The sequence below is a fragment of the Bos taurus genome, chromosome 4 (genome assembly GCF_002263795.3).
Source record: "Bos taurus isolate L1 Dominette 01449 registration number 42190680 breed Hereford chromosome 4, ARS-UCD2.0, whole genome shotgun sequence".
NCBI classification, from domain to species: domain Eukaryota; kingdom Metazoa; phylum Chordata; class Mammalia; order Artiodactyla; family Bovidae; genus Bos; species Bos taurus.
In genome coordinates, this window is record NC_037331.1 from 70,979,571 (window position 1) to 71,006,382 (window position 26,812).

The 26,812-nt window shown below is 40.2% G+C and overlaps 1 protein-coding gene across 3 annotated transcripts in view; it reads left to right on the forward strand.

Annotated features, from left to right (window-relative positions):
- The window catches only part of OSBPL3 (oxysterol binding protein like 3), a 199,424-nt gene that overhangs the window by 134,594 nt on the left and 38,018 nt on the right, over window positions 1-26,812 (forward strand). For 2 of the 3 annotated variants that reach the window (XM_005205541.5, NM_001192901.2), the window contains 5 exon segments: window positions 5,551-5,681; window positions 8,879-8,986; window positions 17,327-17,461; window positions 20,314-20,407; window positions 24,712-24,962. In XM_005205541.5, coding sequence (XP_005205598.1) covers window positions 5,551-5,681; window positions 8,879-8,986; window positions 17,327-17,461; window positions 20,314-20,407; window positions 24,712-24,962 — 719 coding nt within the window. 3 annotated transcript variants of the gene reach the window in all.

The window sequence follows — 26,812 nt, forward strand, 5'->3', positions numbered from 1 at the left end:
CATTCTGCCTTGGAAAGGAAAAAAAAAATGAAGTATTTAAAATACATCTCTTGCAGCCTGTGAAAGGTATTTGCAATGAGAGAAATCTTCATTTACAAATATAAAGGCTAAAGTAGAACAAAATTAAGCTCTGTTAGATTATTTGCTGTTATTTTGTTCCTGGATTCTTTTCCTGGGTTGAGTTTTCATTGAGAGGTCATTTGTTAACTGTTTTGAGCTTATGGAAGCATTGAATAAAAGCCAAATATGTCATAATGATGTCATTTTCAAAGATTAAAAGCTAAAAAATACATGAAGCCAGTTCACATATCAAGCATAATTTAGAATTTAGCATAAAAATCTGCCAAGCAACTGCAGTCATGTAGTTTATCAGTAAATAAATAATCAAATTACCTAATATAACTAAATGAAAGAACTGTTTGTGTAGAAGATGGACTCGGAAGTGTTTTAAAACTATGGATGTCCTGTGTAGTTTGAGAATTAAGAGAAACAAGATTACAGATGAGATCATCTTAGATATTTTAGATGTTAACATCTCCCACATGCTAGAGCATGCAGCCAAAAGAAAAACAAATAAGAATTCATCAAAATGTAGTTTTCATTAAAAAGAAAGAAAAAGAAGGAGTCCTACTGTAGGTTGGGTGCTATATAATAATGTGCTTTCTCATTTTCCTCAAAGCCCTTTTGAGATATGGGCATTATCCACACACACAGATGTGGAAACCAAGGATTTGTCCAAAATCTAAATAGCAACTAAGTGATAAGTGGTAGGATTTCAGTTCACCTTTCTTTCATTGCACAATATCTTTCCCTTGTACCACACTGCTTCTGTAGAGCTGTGTCCATGGTATTCTTAACTGTCTTCTTCAAGAGCATTTTCTTTTCTAGTGTAGAGAAACTGGAGCATATTAAATAGAGCACAGGCAGTTAGGAGTATAGGTGTCCTTTAGCACCACCTTTCACCATCCAAACATGCCAGCTCTGCTCTCACTGTCTAAGTCAATAAAAGAACGGCGTGGAAGCCCATGGAAATGGGAAAGATAGTGATCATATGGGGCTTCCCTGGTGGCTTGGAGGAGACCTGGGTTCACTCCCTGGGTTGGGAAAAACCCCTGGAGGAAGGCATGGCCACCCATTCCAGTATTCTTGCCTGGAGAATTCCATAGACAGAGGAACCTGGTGGGCTGCAGTCCATAGGGTTGCAGAGAGTCGGATGCGACTTGAACGACTAAGCATGCAACTGATCATACGATGCTTATGGTGCTCCGATCTCTCCAAAGCTCAGCCTATGTCCCACTCTCTCAGTACAGAGAGAGCGTTTGAGAAAATGGCTAAAGACAGTCTGGGAAATTCCTTTCGATATTCAGACTCTCCGTGAAAGAGGAAGTAGTTCTTTTCGCCAATGAGACACTGAGGTGAACATTAACTTAGAAAAAGGATGGACTTTCTTAACACAAGAAGAGTCTAAGAACAAAAGTGGATGGCTTTAGGGGACAGCAGATGCTCCAAGCATGAGCCCAAAGGCTATTTGGCAAGGTTTCTAGGTGAGAGGAGCTGGTCGTTCTATGCAGCAGGGGGCCTTAGTGATTCTTTGTAGCTCTGAGCATCTAAAACTTTCTATATGGCTTTGTTTATGATCAGATACCCATGGGTGTGATCCACTCATTAGATCTTTCTATTTTTTTTAACTTTTGATTTGTCTATAGTATCCTGTTAGAAATTAACACTTCTGCCACAGAAAATATTTCTGACCTCTGGGATCCTGTGTCTTTAGTAGTTAATGTAAATATGGTCTCCCATGATCAGCCTCTAACCATTGCTCTGTGTGTGCTGGATCATTAGACTGCTGTAAAGGACTATTTTATTGTCCTCTGAGTGGGTCTAAACAGTCATTTAAGAAATTTAGTGCCTGATTTGGTCCCCTGAGCCCCCTTTTCAGGTGGTTTAGAAAGCACTTAAGACTTTAAGTATAGTGACTGTGTGAGTTATTTTCTGCTTGTCTTATGCCCTCAACAGTCTTGTCAGCTGTACATTTTGAGCCAAAGTGTATATTCTGATTAAAAAATTTTAATAGTAATCTTCTATAAGTGAAAGTTGCTTGATTATGTCCGATTCTGCAACCCCATGGAGTGTAGCCCACCAGGCTCATCTGTCCATGGGATTCTGCAGGCAAGAATACTGGAGTGGGTAGCCATTCCCTTCTCCTGGGGATCTTCCCAACCCAGGGATTCAACCTGGGTCTCCTGCATTACAAGCAGATTCTTTACCATCTGAGCCATCAGGGAAGCCCTAATCTTCTAGCTTGGTTGAATACCTTGTTTTATGCCGGCCACCTGAAAGCCAGAGGAATTGATTTGTTAAAGTAATAACCAGCTGGGTGCCACGTCTATGCAATAAACATGACGGTGAAAAAAAATTTTTGTACTTATGTGAATTGACAGATATTAACTAGCCTTATTCTATTGATCATTTAGAAATGTATACAAATATTGAATCATTATGTTGTATACCGAAACCAGTATAATGTTTTATGAAAAGAATTATAATAATAAACTAAGGAAACTTACCAAGAAATAACAGTGAAGAGATGTTTCCCCAAGGACCCACTCAGATGGTCGTGGGGATCCTGTGGGGTTGCCAGGGATGGGATGCGCATCTAATAGAACCTAAAGTGCAGTTTGTGAGTTAGCTGCTGGGCTGGTTGCTCACCAGCTAAGAGCTTCCCCTACTCCTAATGCTCAACAGATTCTAGTTAGTCTCTCATTCATAGAACTTATATACCCTGTGTGCATTTATTTATAAATGATGTCCCAGCAAGAGACTCAGATATCTAAAAACTGCTGCCCGTATTTCAAAAGACTGCAGTTATCATCACTTTCATCCTTGTATGTTTCTTTTATTACCATCACTATTATTATTTCAGTATCATTTATTATGTATTATATGTGATGCTTTAGGTTAAGTGCTTTAGCTTACTTAATCCCCACAATGATCTTATGAAGTAAATGCAATTATTGTCCCTATTTACAAGGGAGGAAACTGGGGTCCAGGTGCAGCGTATTCTTGTCTGAAGTCTTACAGTGAATAAGTGTTGGATCTGGGAAGAACCCAGTGCTGCCGCTGGAGCCCACACTATTGCTGGCTCTATTGTGCTGGCCATTATTTTGCTCAATGGTGTTGTTTAAATCAAAGAGCTAAACTTGTTCCATAGACACTATTAGAAAAATCGATACCTATTGACCCCATCTTTGGTCACCAGAAGCATCATATATTAATAATGTGTTTGCATTTAAATAAATTGCTTATTTGTCCTGTGATTTTGTGAAGAAGCTCTGAGTCTGGGTAAATACCACAACCTCAGATAAGTTCAGGGATGGCCTACTGAAAGAGGTTCAGTTGTCTGCATGGCTGTGGAGTGAAGGGAGCAAGTCAGTCATGCATGTTTAATTTCTGTGATACTGAATTGGCCACTCCTAAGTAGCAGTGCCTCTAAAAATGCAGCCGCCAGGGAATTTAGTAGTATGCCAGGCCATTAGAGAAGAAGTATGTATCAGCCTCTTCCCTCTTCCTGCCTTTCTAAAACAATATAGAATAAAGGAGATTGGAAAGATAATATTCAAATGTGATTTCCATGATCAATAATTCAGATGACAGTTGCGTTATTCCTTGGAGGTAACTTGGAGATCAGTCCTGGGTGTTCATTGGAAGGACTGATGCTGAAGCTGAAACTACAATACTTTGGCCACCTCATGCAAAGAGTTGACTCACTGGAAAAGACCCTGATGCTGGAAGGGATTGGGGGCAGGAGGAGAAGGGGACGACAGAGGATGAGATGGCTGGATGGCATTACCGACTCAATGGACATGAGTTTGAGTTAACTCCGAGAGTCGGTGATGGACAGAGAGGCCTGGCGTCCTGTGATTCATGGCGTCGCGAAGAGTCGGACACAACTTAGCAACAGAACTGAACTGAACTTGTACATTATTTAATCAAAACTTGGTGTATTTTTTACTGTACCTGAAAACAGTTTTAAAAACTTTAGTTCAGGCATCTGAGTGCCAAATAACACTGAGCTCTCACTGGACCTAAATGCTCACTCAAGTGAACCAAGTGCTGAATGCCAGGTTGAGAGGCAGGGAATTCCTGGGTCAGGCAGGTGAAAAGACTAATAAGGAAAAGGGTAGTTAACACCTTTTGGGAAATAATTTCAAACTTACAGGCAAGGTGCAAGAATAATTAAAAAACTTGGGTATCTTTACCCAAGTTCTCCATTTTTAGTATTGTGCCACATTTATCTGTTTCTACACACACGCACACACACACAAACATACACACACATACATACACATGCAGATATGTGTGCATTTGTTTATTTTTTTGATCCATGTGAAAATAGGATCCATACATCGTCTTTTTTAAAATTAATTAATTAATTAATTTTTTTTCGTCGTCTTTTTTTTTAATGCATTTATACTATCATGTATATTTCCTAAGAATAAGGATATTCTGTTCCTTAACCACAGTTTAGTTATGAAACTCAGGAAATTTAGCATCAAAATAGTACTTTTACCTATTCTGCCTTTCATATTCAAATGTCAATTATAGCAATATCCCTTTCCCCTTCAGTACAGAATCTAGTCTGTAGTCATAGATTGCATTTAACTATCGTACCTCTTTAGTCTTCTTTAATTGGGAACAGGTTCTGAGTTTTTCTTTTCTTTGATGAAATGACGCTTTTGAAGAATACAGGCCAATTTTAAAAAATATAATGGTCCTCATTCTAGGGTTGTCTGATGTTTCATCATGATCAGATTCAGATGGCCCATCCTTGGGCTGGTGTTCAACAAAATTAACACTGTGTCTTTTTCAGGGTATCACACAAAGTCCCAAGGTACACAAAGTCTATCTGATTCCCACTAGTGATTACTTTTGGACAACAAATTAAAGTGCTGTCTCGTTTCTCCTCTGCCTTGTTACCATTTTCCTTCTGACATCCCAATAAGTTGTGTTTGCAGACGTTTCCAGTCATTAGGAATACAAACAAAACTAAATGTTGATAATTGAAACGTATAGTCCTTTCAACTGTCAAAATATATTGGTAACAGGTCATAATGGAATTTCTGTGGATAGGGACTTTGGAATTGACAAATGTGTGTAATTTTCAAAATTTTAATAGATCTTATTTTCTAGAGTAGTTTCAGGTTCACAGCAAACTGAGCAAGAAGTTTGGTGTTCCCATACCCACTCCCCCACACACACATACACAACCTTGTCCACTATCAACATCCCACCAGAGCGGTCCATTTCTTGAGCATCAGTAAACCTACACTGAAACATCATTATCACCATAAACCCATGGTTTACATTAGGGTTCACTTTTGGCGTTGTACATTTCAGATGTATTTTTTAAAGCCACAATAGGGTACATTTGCTGAACGGGAAATATTCATGACTGTTACTTTTCTAAATTCTTTTATAAGAATTCTCTGTTTCTTGTTTATAATTATGCCTCTTCCTTTATTCTTTTTTATAATGATTATATCTTTATAGTCTACTTCACTTTAAGGTCAGCTTTTAATACCATATCAACGGAGAGAGAGAAACTGAAGCAACTGATGGAGCAAGATGTTTCTGCCTCCCCCTCTGCCCAGGTCCTTGGTCTGAAGCATGCTCTGTCATCCGTAAGTTACACCTCTGTGTCACAGCAAAGCCTGACAGTGTGTCTGGGCTCATGAACTTTTTATGTTTTCCATCGCCATGGTTGTGTTGAAAATTCATGAGAAAACCAAACACATTATCCAAATTATATTCTAACCTTTCATCAGCTTATTCTGCTTATTCTAAACACCAAAGCTGAGCCTACTCCAAATCTTAGTAGCAAATATTTCATTGAGCATTAGATACTCTGTTTGGTTTCCTCCTATTTATCTTGAGTTTTCTGTTTTTGTAAAGCTTTTGTTACGTGTTTGTCTTACTGACATTTGTTTGTTAATGCTTACGAAGTCTGATGGTTTGCAGATTTCCATATCTAAGATTTCACAAGCTTTGACTGATTTTCCAAATTGATAGATACAGGCAGCAGAGTGAAATTTTGAATTCACACTCTTCTCTACAGCCCAGGGTTAATCCTGTTTACCTGTTTACAGCCTATCTCTTTCAAAGACAGGCAAGTGATTTGATTTGATAGTACAAACATTTAGCTCCCACCTGCTCCCCACCGTGGGCACAAAGAGATGAGTCATAAGGAGTGTCAGGCAGTCATTGTGCCTGCTTAATAAACAGAAAAATCACTGCCAAGCCTCAAATGTTTTCCAGTGAGCCAGCCTGTCATTCACGCTCTCTCCTTTTTTCCCCATTGATTGCAGTTTTATTCCTCAGAACTGGGCTGCTTTGAAGTGCAGTGTCCTGGTATTCTATTTTGAATAGCTGACGATATCTGATTGTTCACTCAAAATCTTTCAAAAGCTGGAGAACTTTTCAAAGAACATACTTACTTGCTCCTATGCTTTACTTCTGTGTAGAATCCTTACTATGAAAAGAGAGAGTGTGTGCATACACAATTACCTTCTGAAGTGATACTGAACTTTCTATGTAGGGTCAGGTAGGGGAGATGAATTTTAGGGTCTTGTTTTCAGAAGCTAACTCAAGCAATGAGAGAACTAGAAAATACCCACTTATGCTTTCTACTCATCATGTTACCGAGAGAAGTAAAGTGATGCTTTTGGTATAATGTTAATTGTTAATGCATTAACATTGGTACGTACTGTCATTGTAAGGTACTTAAAGGTGTATTCACTCAGTTGAACATTCCCAGTATGTTATCTTGGAAAGAAATAGAAAATAACATGGATTTACTCCATGTTTAGAGTCTTAATGTTGTCAGCTAAGAGGTAGAAACACCCCCTTTTGGATTGTACTGGACAGTCAGTCACACACAATCTGCTACTTTGGTTTGAGAGAAGCAGTGTGGTTCTTTACTTTTTTTTTAAGTTTATTTTTTAGTGGTAAAAAGCACTTCTTTATTCATTTGTGTCATTTCTTTGTGGCCCAGCCACCCAATGGAATATTATTCATCAATAAAAAGAAATGAGCTCTCAAGCCATGCAAGATATGAGTGAATCATAAATGGATATTGCTCACTGGAATAAGCCAGCCTGAAAAGACTATGTACTGATCCATTCATATGATATTCTGGAAAAGCAAACATACAGAGATAATAAACAGATTACTGGTTGCCAGGGTAGGAGGGAAAGCATTTCTTATTGTTCCAAGTAGGTTGGCTTTTAGTGCATTTAGAAGGTACCTCTGATGGGCTTCCCAACGGCCCTTTCACTGTGGTCTTCCTCTTCCCTGCCCTCCTCCTGTGTGAGGTCCAGCTTCATCTTGTTAATCTGCTGGTCTGGTAGAGGCCGTGAGACCCAGTTGGCCCTGGCGTCCCTGGCCACAGTCATTAGAAAGTTGAGATAAAACAGAATGATCATTAACTTCTTTTTTTGTCTTGGATTCCTGATTAGATTCAAGGCTTGTTTTTTAAAAATAAAAATTTGAGAGTTATCTCAGGACTATCAGAATGAATCTGTGTTGAATGTACAACCTTTGTGTGTGATTTTTTTTTTTTTTTTCCTGCCTGTGGCTCACAAAGGAAAGAAAAGCTACTAAAATAGCATATATTTCAGGCTATCTGGAGATTCTAGCCACTGGTATCTATCTATTCTAGCCACTGTGTAAGATGCCAGCAACATATTGGCCAAAGTGAGTGCCCCATAGAGGTTTTTAAATGTAGTTGTGTGCTTTAAGACACATTTACTTAGTGTTTCCTAAATGACCCTTCAGAATTTCCAAATAATCCATTCCAACTGTGGATACTAAAAAATAAAGCCAAAATTCTTGTTTGAGATCCAGGCAGTGGGTGAGATATGAACACTCTTCTGTGCTCTCAGCAGGTATACCCTATGGACCCTGATGGATGGGAAAAGGCTCTGAGCTTCTCAGAAGAAAGTCAGGAAGGCAGGTGGACAGGATGGACAGATGTACAGGCGCCTGGGAAACTGATTGTGGGAGTGGGTAGGAGACAGTCAGGTGAAGTTGTCCCTTTCAAAGACAGATCATTTGAAGGATGCTGGTCATGAAGCACAGGGGAGACCAGCATGAAGGAAAACACCTTCCTTTACCTTCCTAGTTGGGAGGATGGGCGGGGGACTCAGACCTGCTCAGGGAGAAGAAGTAAAAGAGGTCCAGGTGGGCTGACAAGAGCTCACAACCCCTTCCCAGGGCCCTGGTGCTTAGCCCCCATCCAGGTAAGTGAGCTCTCTCTCTTTTATTTTTTTTTTAAATAGACTATCTTAGTCATGAAGAATGAACATAAAACAATCAATACCTATGTTATAAAACAGTAAAATTAATCCTCTGCAAAATCTTACTTCTCAGCACACTTTCTAAGACCCCACTCAACCAGTGTGACGGAACATTAAAATATGGCCAGTCACATGGAGGTGAGAGCGGCGTTTTTATTACAGATGAGAAAGGAGCTTGGAATCTTTAGGGGGAGCTGTTCAAAGAGACTGAAGGCAGCTGAGGAGGAGGAGGGGCCAAGAAACCAAGAGCAATAAGGGCTTATAGGTGTGTGTGATTTCCTTCTCCACTGAAAGAAAAGCCTTACTAACCCTTACTTTCATCCCTGGAAATGAGAGTCGAGAAGGGTCTGCATTCCCAGTGTTTAATAGCTTGTATCTGCCAGGCACCAGTATCCTGTTGGATAACATTCAAGAAAGAAGTCCAGGAGGTGCCCCCGTGAGGGCTCCTCCACACTGGGCTTACTGCTGTGCTTTTGGAAACATCCATTGATTAACAGAGCCCCACTATTTTTAACGTGTTCCAGGCCCTAGCACAAAACACAGATCTTAAAGAACGCTTATGCAGAATCCATGCCGAGTCTCTGCTCCTCGACCTCCCTGCTGCTGCCAAGTCGGGTGACGGTCTGGCAGAGGTGGGTAAGGTTCTCCTCCGGTAATGTCGCCCCGCCCTGCTCCCACACGATGCCGTCTCTCCCTCCCTGAAGCCTCCCTGCTGCCCTGGGAGGGGTGCTCCCCTCACCATGATGGCTGCAGTTCCCAAGGCCTCCTTGAAAGTACGCTGCCAACTGCATTTCTAAACTGCTTTTTTCCCCCTAGAATGTTTCTTCCCTTTCTATTTCTTTACCCCATTATCCTCCTAAGGATCACGCTTTTCTCTTGATAGGAGTGGGAGTCCCACTGGAGTGGGGACTAAGAGACAAATATTTTCTCCTGTTACTTCTGAATAAACCTCACTTTCTCCTACCGATAGAATCCTAGCTCCCCCTCTGAGAACCTCTCTCTGCTTTCTTTATGACTGTTTCCTTCTCCATTTCCTGTGTTTGTTTTTTTTTTTTTTTTTAAATACAGCTGTACCCTTTGGTGGGGGGAAATATTACAATTGAAGTGTCTTGGTCAGTTTATAGTATGTTAAAAATATGTTTTCTCAAGACTCGGGATTTTATCCAAAATATTCTTTGAATATGCTTAAAATGAGAAAGTTCAGAAAAATCCAAGTGGATGACTTGAAAAAAAAAATCAGTACAAAAGGGTAGTGAAAGTCAAAATAGTTTTTAGCCATCTCTTATATGCCTGCCTCAATTGTGCTAAATATTTAATTAACAAGTGGATTAGACTGAGCCCATAAAAAATAAGGAAGTTCAGAAACAAGGGTTGTAAATTTTTTAAAGGAGTATCTATGTTTAATACATCTTCCTCCTTTTTCTGTTCGCAAAGAAAACAAACCCTGACACAATACCTTTACTTCTTGCAATGTTGTTGTGTTGGGTGATGGGCAGATAAGATGCTGGAATCAATCAGACCAAGAAGTTCAGACATCTACCTCCATGTGAAGCACAGGCTATGCCCTGACCTAATGGGAACCCCTTCTCATGAGGGTGGTACCCTCTCTCCTCAGGGCTGGCAGGCTTCTTCTGAGTTACACATCTGAGATACACACCGGTGATTGACCGTGAGATTCCTCTACATCTTCACTGCCCCCAAGAGATCTTTTCAATCACTTTTTAGCCCAGACCTAAATTGAGTCTCCGCCAGGACAGAACACTGAAATGTTATCTGTAGGGGCCTTCATTTCAGGCCTGGGCAAAGAAACATGCTCACCAGCTAGGTTCTCTTCTGAATAATCTGTGGATTGGCTGAAGCAGGGCTCAGTCATGGTGGCCTACTGTCACTGAAGGTGGCTTGGTGCCGAACACCATGGCACTCTGGTGTTTGGTACCTGTTTCCAGGCAGCATCAGTTCACTTCAGTTCAGTCGCTCAGTCGTGTCCAATTCTTTGTGACCCCAAGAACCGCAGCACGCCAGGCCTCCCTGTTCATTACCAACTGCCAGAGTCTACCCAAACCCATGTCCATCGAGTCGGTGATGCCATCCAACCATCTCATCCTCTGTCATCCCAGTCCCTCCCAGCATCAAATGAGTCAGCTCTTCACATCAGATGGCCAAAGTATTGGAGTTTCAGCTTCAACATCAGTCCTTCCAATGAGCACCCAGGACTGATCTCCTTTAGGATGGACTGGTTGGATCTCCTTGCAGTCCAAGGGACTCTCAAGAGTCTTCTCCAGCACCACAGTTCAAAAGCATCAATTCTTCGGCACTCAGCTTTCTTTATAGTCCAACTCTCACATCCATACATGACTACTGGAAAAACCATAGCCTTGACTAGATGGACCTTTGTGGACAAAGTAATGTCTCTGCTTTTGAATATGCTATCTAGGTTGGTCATAAGTTTCCTTCCAAGGAGTAAGTGTCTTTTAATTTCATGGCTGCAATCACCATCTGCAGTGATTTTGGAGCCCAAAAAATAAAGTCAGCCACTGTTTCCCCATCTATTTGCCATGAAGCGATGGGACCAGATGCCATGATCTTATTAGTAGCATATTATCACCTAATCACATTAATTTATTTAACAAGCTGTTAAAGAGATAAATGGCAAGTTGACCCTTGACTTATGGCTTTATTAATTTATATTCAATGTATACACCTGGGGCTATTTGCATTTGGGAAAGGAAACCAGAATCAAAGTTCTTTTTAAATGCATGTTCTTAAGTTGATCTCAAAAATAATGTATCCAAAGGTTAAATACTCTTCATTGCCTTTGAGGAGGAGCCATAACATCCTCAAGGTCATACCTTCCACAATGACCTTCTGAAGTCTTGAATTGATGGTGCAGTTGTCTCATTGATCTAGTTTCTCTCTCAGTGACTTTCTGTGGTCCATGTTTTATCCTGCTTTTTGCAGAGTGACTCAGGCTGACTTTCCCAGTAAAGGAAAAGCCATTGTTGCCTTCAGGAAATAAGAGAGTGAGTAGAAGTAGCTGCCCAAAGCCTGAAAGCCAGACTCTAGTGTCCTTTCCTTGGGTAGCTTCTCAAACACTATGGGAATGACAGTCCCCACACTGGGGTCAGCCCAGAGTACTCTGTTTTTAGGCCCTCTTTCTTTCTTTGCTTCCCTTCTGTTACCTTTTCGCTGCACAAATTATTCATCTTTGGTGTTTTAAAATCGACTTGGATTCTAAAATCTCCCCTCCTATCAAAAATTATTCTCATATCCTATCAAGTACTTCTATTTTAAATTTCTGAATGTGAACATTTACTATTACCAGGTTATGAATTCTTGGGTTATTTTATATTATTTTAAATTCCAAATGAAAGGCCTAGTGACTTTGGGGATAATATCCTACTACATCTAAAGTCTATTTAAGAGACCAAATAAGCAAGAACTTGAAAGAAAAGTGTAAAACAAGAGGAAATGAAATTCTTTTAACTGCCTGTTTGCTATATTCCACATGCACTTGAACTCATTCTCTCATAAAATCTTAATCATGACTGTATGAGATAGGTGATGCTAATTTCATTTTAGAGACAGGGGAACTAAAGCTCAGAGAGGTTAAATAACTTCTTCCAGGGTCAGTTCAATTCAGTTGCTCAGTCGTGTCCGACTCTTTGTGACCCCATGAATCGCAGCACGCCAGGCCTCCCTGTCCATCACCAACTCCCAGAGTTCACCCAGACTCACGTCCATCAAGTCAGTGATGGCATCCAGCCATCTCATCCTCTGTCGTCCCCTTCTCCTTCTGCCCCCAATCCCTCCCAGCATCAGGGTCTTTTTCAGTGATTCAACTCTTCGCATGAGGTGGCCAAAGTACTCGAGTTTCAGCTTTAGCGTCATTCCTTCCAAGGAACACCCAGGGCTGATCTCCTTTAGAATGGACTGGTTGGATCTCCTTGCAATCCAAGGGACTCTCAAGAGTCTTCTCCAACACCACAGTTCTTCCAGGGTACACAGCGAGTAAAGGGTAGAGCTGGGATGTAAGTCCAGTTCTATGAGTCCCGAGCACTTGTCTCCTCAGCAGCACCATACTGCTGTGTGGTGAGGAAAGACAGGCCCAGCCCCCAAGTAAAACACATGGTAAAGCTCCAGTAGTGAAAATATGGCAGTAATGGGGTAAGAGTGGGACAGAATAACTATTTCAGGCATAGCACCATTTTATATAAAAAAAGAATGAAATAAATTTATGATAGAAGGCTCAAAAATCAATAGGAAAGAGATGAATTTTTCAATAAGTTAGGCTGACACAGCTTGAAAGCAGTTTAATCTTTCCATTGCAGCCTAAAATAAATCACTAGTGAATCAGAGTTAAATTCAAACTGAAAAATATTGATTTAAATGTTTATCAAATGGCTGGAGTAGGGAGGATGTCCTAAATGTGGGAGCAACAGAAAAAATTACCAAATCATGTTGATGAGATTTGGATTTTTTTTTTTTTTTAAGGACAAGAAGTGGTGTGTGTGAAAAAATTAGTCAAATAATAGACAGGAACAACTGTTTTCAGTGAAAAATGACAGACTTAAATAATACTAAATAGGTGGTAATGACTTTCATACGTAAATAATTAACAGGTAAGAGCAGGTAATTTAAGTCCTCAACAAATATGTGAGAAAAAAAGACCTTATTCACAAAAAATACCAAACGCAATTTTTTAAATTAATTTTTTATTGTGTGATATTTGTCAGTTCACTGGAAGGTGCAGAGGTGCAGAGGGAGGCCTTGTGTACCCTGCCCTAGCCTCCTCCAGTGTTAACTCTACTGCTAGTTGTCGTTGCTGTTGTTTAATTGGATTATAGTTGATTTGGACTTCCCTGGTGGCTTAGTCAGTAAAGAATCTGCTTGCAATGTGGGAGACCTGGGTTCGATCCCTGGGTTGGGAAGATGCCCTGTAGGAGGGCATGGCAACCCACTCCAGTATTCTTGCCTAGAGAATCCCCATGGATAGAGGAGTCTGGTGGGTTACAGTCCATGGGGTGGCAAAGAGTCGGACATGACTAAGTGCACAGTTGACTTAGTGATTTACCACACACAGTGGACATCAACTTGTGCAAACTCTGGCAGATGGTGAGGGACAGGGAGGCCTGGCGTGCAGCAGTCCATGGGGTCACAAAGAGCCGACATGACTGGGCGACAGAGCAACAATGACATGCACATAATTGATTTACAGGCTTCCCAGGCGGCAGTAGAGAAAAGAATCCGCCTGCCAGTGCAGGAGATGCAAGAGGCAGGGGTTTGAGCCCTGGGTTGGGAAAATCCCTTGGAGGAGGAAATGGCAACCCACTCCAGTACTCTTGACTGGAAAATCTCATGAACAGAGGAGCCTGGCGGCTACAGTTCATAGGATTGCAAAGAGTTGGACTAGGACTGAGTATACATACACACACACACACACATATAGTTGATTTACAATATCTTGTCAATTCTAGGTATACAGCCCAGTGATTCATTTATACGTATAAAGCTAGTTTATTTTTTTAAAGAAAAAAACTATTCAACCTATTCTTAACAAAAAAATACAAATTTGATATTTGGCAAAACTAATACAATTATGTAAAGTTTAAAAATTAAAAAAAAAATAAATAAACCAGTTAGAATAAAACAACATTTTTCTAACTTATAGTATTCGGTGGCTGCTGCTGCTAAGTCACTTCAGTCGTGTCCGACTCTGTGCGACCCCATAGATGGCAGCCCACCAGGCTCCCCCGTCCCTGGGATTCTCCAGGAAAGAACACTGGAGTGGGTTGCCATTTCCTTCTCCAATGCATGAAAGTGAAAAGTGAAAGTGAAGTCACTCAGTTGTGTCCGACTCTTCTCGACCCCATGGACTGCAGCCTACAAGGCTCCTCCATCCATGGGATTTTCCAGGCAAGAGTACTGGAGTGGGATGCTATTGCCTTCTCCGATTCTGTGGCTATATAGATATAAAGAAAATAGAGTGTCTCTTTCTTGATATAATTAGGTAATAAATATTTTGCCTTAAACATTTTTAATAATTCTACTCTGGGAACTGATTCTAAGAACTAATGACATACAAGCAAAGACACATCTGCAAACCTGTTCATCATCTTGGTGGCTCAAATGGTAAAGAATCTTTCTGCAGGGCAGGAAGGGCTACCCATTTCAATATTCTTGCCTGGAGAATTCCAGAGACAGAGGAACCTGAAGGACTACAGTCCATTGGGTTGCAGAGTTGGACACGACTGAGTGAGTGATACTTCCACTTCCTCATCTTTACAAATTTGGAAACACTTTATTTCTAATAAATGGTTACTCTGTGATACATACCTTGGGTAAATCTGCTTAAGTTCATTGTCTCAAAGAACTTTTAATAGCCTGGGGAGAAGTTCACAATATAATGTTAATTGAATGTAACAAACTAAATAAAGACTGTGTACAGTGTGACCCCAGGTTTTCAAACTTAAAAGCAATCTATACACAAATATTTTAATACAGAAAGTAGACTGATTGGCTAAGTAGGGGCCACATCTGGGTGATCAATTTTAAATTCTTTTTTTAATTTTTGGCTACATACACCATGTGGCTTATGTGACCTTAATTCTACAACCAGGGATTGAACCCTCGGTCCTTGCATTGAAAGTGTAGGAACTTAACCACAGGACCACCAAGGAAGTCCCTGGGTGATGAATTTTAAGTGATATTTATTTACATCTTTCTGTATTTTCTGTTTTAAAAACATACTACCTTTAACATAAAAAAATGTTAATTTTTAAAAGTTATAGTGCAGTGTTTGGAGAAGTTTATAACATTAGGTAGATGACAATTATTTCAAAACAAAGATGTATGTATTAAAAGGATTGGAGAGAAATTTATCAAAATGCCTATAGTGGTTGATTTAGTGTGATGGGATTATGTGTTCCCTTCCCTCTCTCTTCTCTGTTTATTTCTCTTTTTGTGATGTAAAAACGGATAACCATTCACGCCTTCCCAGCTTAAGGGGGTATGCTTGAGTTAAACGGGCTAGGTCAGTATTTTAATCCACCGTCCAGGGTTGTGCAGGACACTGGGCAGGGTCCCCACAGTCCTGTGGAGTTTTGGGTGGGCATCAGCAGGAAGGTGCTGGGGTGATGGAACAGCAGGAAGGCCAAGGGCCAGCTGTGCTATCTTCAATGTTGATCCAGCCAAGAAATCCTTCTGACCCATCAGCCTGGGAGGAAGGAGATACAGAAAGGAGCCAGAGTGACTGTTAATAAATTAATGAGGAGAACAAGTAAATAAATCATTAGAGTCTTAGGTGGCGGTGACACAGCAAAGACAGAGGACAGTTCTGTTGTTTCAGTGAATGTTAAGGGAGCTCAGTTATTCATTACTGTGTCTCCTTTTTTAGGAGAGACCTGTACTTTAAAGGGGGCAGCCATGATGCTTATTTATAGATCTTAACGTGATTTAAGTCTTTGTTGGGATGGAAGGTTGTAGGGATGTTAAAATGGGTGGGATTTTTCAATAAATGCCTCGGCTAGAAGAGAAAGGGATATATGTTGAAATGTGTTCCTGAGGTAAACATTCCATTAAGCAGTCACTTGCCCACTTGATATTACCAATTATGAACAAATGCTGGGGCCCTCTGGTCAGAGCACCCTCATCTTAGGAGACTGAGGAGTGTGTCCTGCTCTCATAAAACTTCTGGAAAGATATTATGTGTTAACATTTCTTTCCCAGGTTATTCTGGGACTCATTTACCAGATACATAAGGATATAGAAGCAGCTCCTTTATCAGCCCTATGAGAAAAGTGAGCTGTTGGGATGTTCAGACAACAGTCTTCTCTGAGTCAAAGGAATCAGAGCATCTCATCCTCAATCCATTCTCCTTCCTTACGGTATCAGGCCTCACCTCTTCTGTGAAGCCCTCACCAACCAAAGCCCCTTAACGGAATCGCCTCTCCTTCCTGCCCATGTCCTTAGTGCTTTTGTGTTGAGTGCCTGGCTCACTCAGGCCAGAAACCTTGTTTTATTCATCATCATATCCCACCATGAGCAGCACAGTGCAGTTGCTCAATTTCTTGAGTTAAATTTTCACTTGCAAATAGCATAGAAAACACATTCCCAAAGTATTTAGGTACTTCCCATAGCAAATGTCCAGGCTCAGTGACAGGAGGAGAAAATGCTGATATTCTATCCTGTTGTTCAGGGAGAGGCTTATAAATGGGATTGGGGACTTCCTTCCCTCACAGAGTCAGTGTGGTTGGAAAGACGCAAAGAGAATTGATCTCATTCATCCATGTATAATGGATGATCTGCCACCAGGGGCACTTCTGGACTGAAACACACTGCTCATTTGTCAAAGAATGCCTCAGAGGCAGCACTCTGGTCTCTGGGAGAGAATGGAGGCAGGGGAAAGCGGTGTTGGTCTGAACCAGCCATGAGAGGACGTGCATTTAGTACAATTCAGAGGAAATTTTAGGATGAAAGGAAACGTCCTGCAGTGGTAGAGAATAAGAGGATTCAGAGAGTGTTGGAATTTTCCCCCTCTGAACACATGATTGACCAGAGATGTGTTCATACATCTTTTGTTACCTAAATGCTATTAACGGGAGACATATCAATATCACTTACATAACGAGTTGCCAGCCACAGGCCTTAGTTTCTGCAAAGATCCCCTGGTCTATAATGAGTTAAGCGGAATGAAAACTGACCTGCAGTCTTTTTTTTTTTGGCTTTGAGGTTTGTTGTGTGTGTCTGAGCTGTAATGGTGCCTGCAAACAAGGGGCCTTTTGGGGGAGACCTTCACTTCTCACTGTGTTTTGGTGAGGTTTGCCTGTCCTCAACTCTGAAGCTGCTCTCTGCTTATAGCTGCTTGTTAGCCTGGGCCTGTGACCTTGTGTATCATGTAAGAAATCAATTGTTTATTTTGCTTTTCTTGAAACTGTTTCTAAATATGTGCATTTTTGGTTTTGTGTTTCCAACAGGAAAACTCCAGAGATGATAGTCGGGCTCTGGTCCATCAGCTTTCCAATGAAAGCAGACTGTCCATCACTGACTCTCTCTCAGAGTTTTTTGATGCCCAGGAAGTTCTGTTGTCTCCAAGCTCTTCAGAAAATGAGGTACGAACACTGTTTTCAGTTAGTTGCCCCCAAAATCTTTTGCTGCTTTACTCATTCGGTAAATAGCCATAATTGAGAAACACTGAGCTCAATGGCCCCTTTTTATCATTACTTTCTAAGGATCTTATTATAAGTTATACCACAAAAGTCATAAAAAGATAAAAAATCTTAGGGGAGAAAGGTTGTGAAAGTAAGTATTAGGCTTACCCTGGTTTCTGTTACTGATACTTGGTTTGTTATACCTCTTTTCAATTGTAGTTTAATGATTTTGATTATAAGCTGTTTGATAATGTATTATTTGCAATACAGGGCCAGAAGTTAGCCCCTTATATATTTTTTCAGCATTGAATTTGATCTGTAGTAATTTATAATATATAATTATTGTTATAATTTATAATTATATTTTGAGTGAGTGTACTGGTCATTTTAGCTCTTCATTATAGGACTGATTTGTTGTTGTTGTTCTGTTGCTAAGTTGTGTCCAACTTTTTGCGATTCCACGGTCTGCAGCAAGGCCTCCCTATCCCTCAGTATCTGTCGGAGTTTGCCTAAGCTCATGTCCATTGAATCAGTGATGCTATCCAACCATCTCATCCTCTCCTGCCCTCTTCTCGTTTTGCCTTCAATCTTCCCCAGCATCAGGGTCTTTTCCAATGAGTCACCTGTTCACATCAGGTGGCCAAAGTATTGAAGTTCAGCTTCAGCATCAGTCCTTCCAATGAATATTCAGGGTTTATTTCCTTAACGATTGACTGGTTTGATCTCTTTGCAGTCCAAGGGACTCTCAAGCACCACAGTTCCAAAGCGTCAGTTCTTTGGTGCTCAGCCTTTTTTATTGTCCAACTTTCACATCCATACATGACTCTTGGAAAGACTATAGCTTTGACTATACAGAGCTTTGTTGGCAAAGTGGTGTGTTTGCTTTTTAATACAGTGTCTAGGTTTGTTGTAGCTTTCCTTCCAAGAAGCAAGTGTCTTCTAATTTCGTGGCTTCAGTCACCATCCACAGTGATTTTGGAGTCCAAGAAGAGAAAATCTGTCACTGTTTCCACTTTTTCCCCTTCTATTTGCCATGAACTGATATAACCAGATGCCATTATCTTAGATTTTTGAATGCTGAGTTTTAAGCCAGTTTTTTCACTGTCTTCTTTCACCCCCATCAAGAGGCTCTTTAGTGAAGTGTTCCTCTTCACTTTATCATCTGCATATTTGAAGTTACTGATAATCTCTCCCAACAGTCTTGATTTTAGCTTGTTACTCATTAACCCCAGCATCTTGCATTGATGTACTCTGCATATAAGTTAAATAAGCAAGGTGACAATATACAGCTTTGATGTACTCCTTTCCCAATTTTGAACCAGTCAGTTGTTCCAATTGTTGGTTCTTGACCCACATACAGGTTTCTCAGGAGACAGGTAAGATGGTCTGGTATTCCCATCTCTTTAAGAATTTTCCACAGTTTGTTGTGATCCACACAATCTAAGGCTTTTGCATAGTCAATGAAACAGAAGTAGATGTTTTTCTGGAATTCCCTTGCTTTCTCTATGATCTAACAAATATTGGCAATTTGATTTCTGGTTCCTCTGCCTTTTCTAAACCCAGCTTGTATATCTGAAATTTCTCAGTTCAAGTACTGCTGAAGGCTAGCTTAAAGGGTTTTGAGCATAACTTTACCAGCATGGGAAGTGTCTGGTAGTTTGAACATCTTTAGCACTTCCTTTCTTTGGAACTGGCATGAAGACAGACCTTTTCCAGTCCTGTGGAAACTGCTGGGTTTTCTAAACTTGCTGACCTATTGACTGTGACACTTTAATAGCATCATCTTTTAGGATTTTGAATAGTTCAGCCGAAATTCCATCACCTCCACTAGCTGTGTTCATAGTGATGCTTCTTAAGGCCCACTTGACTTCACAGTCTAAGATGTCTGGCACTAGGTCAGTGATCACACCATGATGGTTATCTGAGTCGTTAAGACCTATTTTGTATAGTTCTGTGTATTCTTGCTACCTCTTCCTAATCTCTGTTAGGTCCTTAACATTTCTGTTCTTTATCATGTCCATCCTTGCACAAATGTTCCTTTGATACCTCCAGTTTTCTTGAAGAGATCTCTAGTTTTTCCAATTCTGTTGTTATCCTCTATTTCTTTGCATTGTTTATTGAAGAAGTCCTTCTTGTTTCTCCTTGCTGTTCTCTGGAACTCTGCATTCAGTTGGGTATATCTTTGCCTTTCTCCCTTGCTTTTCGCTTCTCTTCTTTCCTCAGCTATTTGTAAAGCACTCTGACATTTTCCCTTCTTACCTTTCTTTTTCTTTGTGATGGTTTCGGTCACTGCCTCCTGTACAATGTTACGAACCTCTTCCCTTGAATCTGTTTGTCATTTCCATATAATCATAAGGGATTTGATTTAGGTCATACCTGAATGGCCTAGTGGTTTAAACTAAAAAAAGTGGGGAAAACCACTATAAGTACTAATATTGTTTATCTATTCATATCCATAGAAGATTCTTCTATTCACAAATAGTTAAAAGACAAATTGTAACTCATGCTACTCAAATGCTAACAAATTCTGTAAAAGCAGTCTGAATTAATAGGAATTTTATGATGACTAAAATCTGGAATTTACTTATGTTGTCCTTGTCAGAATGAATCAAGAATGTGTAAGAATTTTAATAACATATTTTCTGTCCACACCTCCTAGGCAGACTGGTGTATGGGGCTTAATGAAAACAGCACCCAAAATTATTTCTATAGATTTATAATGTATGGTTAAAGATATTTGATTATTTGAAGCAAAGGTTTTATGAAATCTGGCTTGTTTACTCTAATGTATATTATTTCCTTTTTTCCCATAGATTTCTGAAGATGATTCATACGTCAGTGACATAAGTGACAACTTTTCCTTAGACAATCTCAGTAATGATCTGGATAATGAGAGACAGACTTTGGGTAAGATTTAAATTATTTGATCTCAAACTATTATTTGAGTGTTTGGATCTTTGCAGAATACTAATAAGTATATATTGGAGTACCTGCTGCAGACAGAGAATGGAGCAAGTTCTACATCAGAAACTTAAGACGTGGTTGCCACCCTCAATGGTTTTATAGTCTAGGTGGAAACATGGCACTCGTGTGAAAAATGTATTCATTCACATAAATTTGTCTGCTCATGCGGATTTCTGTTTTATAAAGTAAGGACATATGAATCATCATATGAATATCAAAAATTAATATAACAGATGCTCCTTGTGTGGTTAAACTTTCTGCAAACATATTAGAATATAACTTTGCCTTTAGGTATCTAGTGGCTTTCATAGTCTAGGCATGCTGTCGGACTTGTATTGTAAAAGGTCTGGTCTGAGTGCTAATTTAGTTTCAGATTCTTCAAGATAACTCATTTGAGAGTAACAAACTGCTATGCCGTTAGGGGTAGAGCTTCAGGTACCCTAAGATGTCCTTTTATTTCTGGTTAATCTTAAGAGTGAAAATGATGCCCAAAAAGTGTGAGATGGAACCATGGGGTACCTGGAGTGTCTGCTGTCTCCAAACAGCTCTGATTTAGGAGTAAGCAGACTAAAGCTTGTTTAGGAAGCTGACCTACCTTAAGAAGAATCTGCCCACTGAACAGGTTTTTATACGAGTCCTGTAGCATCAAATACTCCCAGTTTTGGTAGTCAGTGTGCATGGGGTCTGTAGGCTCATCTATGCCAGAACACCACCTCTTTTCATATCTACACGGAGGACAAGGACCATGTCAGGTCCTTTTTGATGTTTCAGTGTTTCCCAGCTCAGTATGTACATGTTAAATACGATGATGATGAGTTGTTACCTGAATGCCAAAGAGCCTGCTCTTTGAAGGATTACAAAAAAGACAGGTAATTTTACTGTCTTCTGGAAGAACATTCTTCCAGCATCATACCTGCCAGAAGTCAGAAGCTCATTATGCTCTGTGTCATTCCTGAATTGTTTCTGGAGAGATTAACCCTTTGGTGGAAAAGTCTGAGAACCAGTGATTCAAAGGTAAAGACCAGTCATATAGGAGCAAGTTCATATGCTGTTTTTTGTAAAAAAAGAGAAAAAAAACCAAAAAGGTGAACTGAAAGAGAAATGAGAAAGCATCAGTTATTTCCTTAGCAAACAATACCCACACTAAATGGGAACCCTTGTTGTGGATGAAGAAGACAGACAAACACCAAAGTCTCCTTCTATTTGAGGCCTTAGGAAGGATCTCAAGGGGAACCAAGGGATTAGAGGGTTCAAAGGTCAAAGTTAGGAACAGAGGACTTGCCCAAGGACCTAAGACCACAGCTGTGCTGAGTTGACACCACGACTGAGCGACTTCACTTTATTTTTTCATTTTCATGCATTGGAAAGAAATGGCAACCCACTCCAGTGTTCTTGCCTGGAGAATCCCAGGGACGGGGGAGCCTGGTGGGCTGCATCTATGGGGTCGCACAGATTCGGACACGACTGAAGCGACTTAGCAGCAGGAAAAGCATGTCTAAGAGGTGAAGACCAGTTCTCTTTCTTTTCCACAGCCATGTTGCTAGAGTACTGACCAATGTTTTCTTAGCTTGAACAAACACTGGGCCAAACCCAGCTTTCTTCTTTGGCAATAATTGGAAGATTAGATCTCTACATATCAGTACTCTACTGAAAAGATTATATGTAGAAATAACCTTTGCATCTTAGGACACAGTATTTCCTACAGAAGGAAATAGGATTGGGTCCAGGTCTTGAAAAATTACCACACTAGAATTTCTTTGAATCCTTAGTAAAAGCTAGGTATTTAGAATGTTTCCTATTAATTTATACCCCTCACCGACCTGCCCAGATCAGTATGCACATATTCAATTCTGTCACTGCATTGGGTGCTATGTGGGGGTTCAATGGTTAGGAATATAGATTTAGGAACTGGATTTCCTCAGTTAATCCCAGCTCTTCCACTCACTGGTTATATGTTCTAGGGCAAGTTTCTCAAGTTCTCTGTGCCTCAGTTTTCTTCATCTGTAAAATGGGGCCAATAATACTGTTTATCTCAAGAGGTTGTTGCAAAGGATAAGTGAAACAATATATGTAAAGTGCTTGAAAGACTGTCACAGAGTAAAAAGCTAGGCATGTATTAGCCTTTATTTGTAGTAGTAGTATTGTTGTTCAGTTGCTAAGTCGTGTTTGACTCTTTGCAATCCCTGGACTGCAGCATGCCAGGCTTCTCTTTTCTTCACTATCTCCCAGGGTTTTCTCAAACTCATATTTGTTGATTGTGATGCCATCTAACCATCTTGTCCTCTTGTCACCCCCTTCTCCTCCTGCTCTTAATCTTTCCCAGCCTCAGGATCTTTTCCAGTAAGTAGGTGCTTTGCATCAGGTGGTCAAACTATTGGAGCTTCAGCATCAGTCCTTCCAATGACTATTCGGGGTTGATTTTCTTTAGGATTGATGGTTTGATCTTGCTGTCCAAGGGACTCTCAAAGAGTCTTCTCCAGTAGTAGTGTAATATTTCTTTACAACAAAGTATTTTGAGATTACAGGGGGCACAGTTTTTAAAGACTCTTATCATTTGCAGCGGTTTAGTTGATTTTTGCCCATGTTGAGCAACTGAAACAAATTCAGAATTTAATTGCATGTTTAGATTAACATGAGACTTCAAAGTATGACCTCACTTTCATATTCTCCTGTTCATCAAAGCAGCCTCATTATTCAAAGTGATTGACTTTAAAATAAAATACCATTTTCTCATATGCTGGTATAATGCAAAAGGTTTCTTTTGAAAATAGGTTGTGTTGGGGTGGAAAAAGAATTTCAGAGCATAAAGTAATGGAAGTTGTCACAAATGAAAAAAATTGATGGGTATAAATATCTAAGACGTAAATGTTTCACTCATTTAAAAAGCTGTGTAGGCCAAATGTTAAAGATAAATGTCAAGTGGCAATTAAATTGTAAAGCAAATATAGAAACAAAAGATTATGTCTTAATATATGAATAGGAAAGCAGATGATTCAGAAAAGAATATTCATGAAAACATTCCAAGTCACAATAGGAATTTTTTAAATGTAAGTTAAAACAAGGAGATAGCACTGTTCACCTAATGATTTGCTAAGAATTCAAAATGAATGCTGACAAGCCTAGAATGACCTCAGAACATGGACACTGGTACGCTTGCTGATAAATGGGAAATTTTGAAGAGCAGTATGCTCATATGAGGGCTTCCCTCGTAGCTCAGTTTGTAAAGAGTCTGACCGCAATGCAGGAGACCTGGGTTTGATTCCTGGGTCGAGAAGATCCCCTGGAGAAGGAAATGGCAACCCACTCCAGTATTCTTGCCTGGAGACCCTCATGGACAGTGGAGCCTGGCAGGCTATGAGTCGCAAGAGTGGGACACGACTGAGCGACTAAGCACACACACACGTGCTCACATGAATCAAATGTCTGAAAATGTTTGAGTTCTTAGACATAATAATCCCACGTCTATATGTCCTCAGAAAATAATCAGATGCAATCAAATATATAAGAATATGTACATTAACTACTTTTTTTTCATCATAACAAGACACTGAAACAAATCTAGAAGTCCAACAATAGATGAATGATTAAAAAAATTAGGACTTATTCGTAGCATGAAATTGTTTTACATTCATTAAAACTGTTTTAGAAGAATTCTGGGTAGCATAGAAAAATATTTATTTTAACTGATTAAGCAAAGCATTAAACTCTACAAACATTGTGAACTGTATGGAGAAAATAATAAATGAAAATACTCCAATATAAATGGCTACTATTTCCAGGTGGTGGGATAATAGATGACTTTTATTTCCTTTATAATTTTCCTGTAATATGCACAATTGTTTTATCAGAATTTGAAATGATCTTTTAAAATATTTTTTAAAATTTTCATCAAAACTTGAAGTGCTTTTAAACAGAGTTAAGGAGATCAGAAGTAACCTACTCTGGGCATAGCAGTCCAGTTTCCAATATTACCCTCAGTGCATATAAACTCTGAAGAACTAGCTTTTGAGCAGTAGCATGAAGAGTTCCCTGCGAAGAAAGTCCATGAGTTTTAGTGTTTATAATTTCAGATGCTCCATTTTAGCTGCTTAAGATTCTTTTTATTGTCTGACTTTAAGTTATACTCTGGATAATTGAGATTAACAGTATCGTTGTGTACTTGCTCAGTAAGGAGGATTCCTTTTTCCTTTCAGTAGTAAAATAAAATGAAAATCTTTATAAGGCAACCAGGCTGATTTCCCTTTCAGGGCCAGTGATCGACAGTGGGGGGGAGGCCAGGTCCAAAAGAAGGACGTGTTTGCCCGCGCCGTGCCCAAAGTCCAGTAACATCAGCTTGTGGAACATCCTGAGAAACAACATCGGGAAGGACCTGTCTAAGGTGGCCATGCCGGTGGAGCTCAATGAGCCCCTCAACACGCTGCAGAGGCTCTGCGAGGAGCTGGAGTACAGCGAACTCCTGGACAAGGCCGCCCAGCTGCCCAACGCCCTGGAAAGGATGGTGAGCACGCACCCTGCCACTCACTGGCCTGCCTTCGCAGCTGAGCTGCGGGCGTAGCAGGGCTCCTGTCCCTCTGCTTTCCACCTGGATTACTCATCAGAGAGGCTCATTTCCCAGCCACCTCCGCTTCCTAGCTCTGCCTGGCTGTTTTCAGTCACCTGGTCAGGAATGGCCATTGAGAGCGGCTTCGCTGTAACAGCTGCTGCCTGAGGGTAGTTCTGCTCTGTGATTTTGGGCTTCCTCTTTCTCTAGAACCTTCCATGTGATTGTTCTGATATTGCCTGGCTGGAAAGCATGTCTTGAGGGCTGTCTGAGTGTTTGTTTTTACTACCCTGAGTGGGGAGAATTTAATTTTTTGAGCTCTTTTTTGTTTTGTTGTCCAGGGTAAATTTCCCATGAGAAAGTTTTGGTTTATTTTTGAAATTGTCCTGTTAGCCCTGAATTTTTAGAAAATATCATTCAGTCACAGAAGAGGTTTTCACATCAGAAAGATTCTTCTCCCCCTGCCACTATTTTTTTTTATTTTATTTTTAAATCAGTTTTTATCAGAATATAGTTGATTCCCCTTCCCCACCTCTTCTTCTATAGAATAAGTTAAAGGATAAAAATCATCCTAGAAAAATTAATCTTTTGTTCTCTACTTAGTATCGGTTCTAATCAAGTAATGGGGCTTCCAATAAAGGGGCCTCCAAGAATTTCTCATCCTTCCCCTGCCTTGTGGGGACAGAGGACAGGGGTACCTTGGTGATAAGACTGTGGCCAACTCAACCCTTTCTGTGACTGTGGCTATTTGCTCTTCAAAAGTGAGTGCCTCTTCCTCTTTTTGCCTTCTGGTATGTTACCTGCTCAACAGAAAGCTCATTGTGTGGGATGCTGGCACATCAGGGTCCTCCCCCACATTCAGCATCTCTGTCCTGGGCATTTGCTGATTGGCTGAATCAGAGGGCTCACCTCCAGCTCCAGGGATCCAGCCAGACATCACCCTCTCACTGGTGGAGGATGCCTTTGTTTTCTAAATTGTGCACATTCTGCAGTTTAAACTCATTAAAACTTCAGTTTCTTCAGTAATTTGAGGATTAAGGGAAAATCTTAATTTCTGGTTGAAAGAGACATCCCATCTCATCCCATACTGTCTCCAGGGACTTCGCCCTTCAAAGAGATTTTCTTTCCTGATACTAATGATAATAGGAGTAGGAGAGAAAAACAAGCTGTTTATTTTCTGTCTTCTTTGTTACTCTTCCCCCAGAGAATTTCTATGAACAAAGGGAGGTAAATAGATTCCAAGGAAAGTGTTAAAAGTTATCATTTGTGGACAGTGCTTTTCATTAAAGAGCATGATTGACTTTGAAGATGAAAGCATTTTTAAAGGTGTTTCATTTTTGTAGCAATTTAGAGACCCTTAGGATGTCAGCTGATTGATTGGAGTTATTTGACCTTGAGAAGTAGTTTGAGGAAAGGCACCAATACATTAAGAAAGGAAAGTTCAGAAAAGCATTAGGGAGGAGCCTAGCCCATGTAATAGGTTTGCTGCTCCAAGTATGAGGGTCAGCTCTACCCCTGCAGACATTCTCTCTCATGTTGCCAGCCCACAAGGAAGATGCTTTGTTTTGCCTGCTCCCTCCCTTCTTTCTCCTCCTGCATCATGAATGATTCCAGGTTCTTTTCAACATGTGTTCTATTAAATTGTGAAGGTGATTCAGGGGTGACTCAACATTCCATATAGACACGTGACCTTGCTGCTAATCAGAAAACAGACATCTGAGGAAGCAGAGAGAGGAACAGATACCCAAGTTTCAAGAACAGACTGAATTGAGCACAAGTTGCTCTCCAGCTGCTCTAGAGTGTTTATA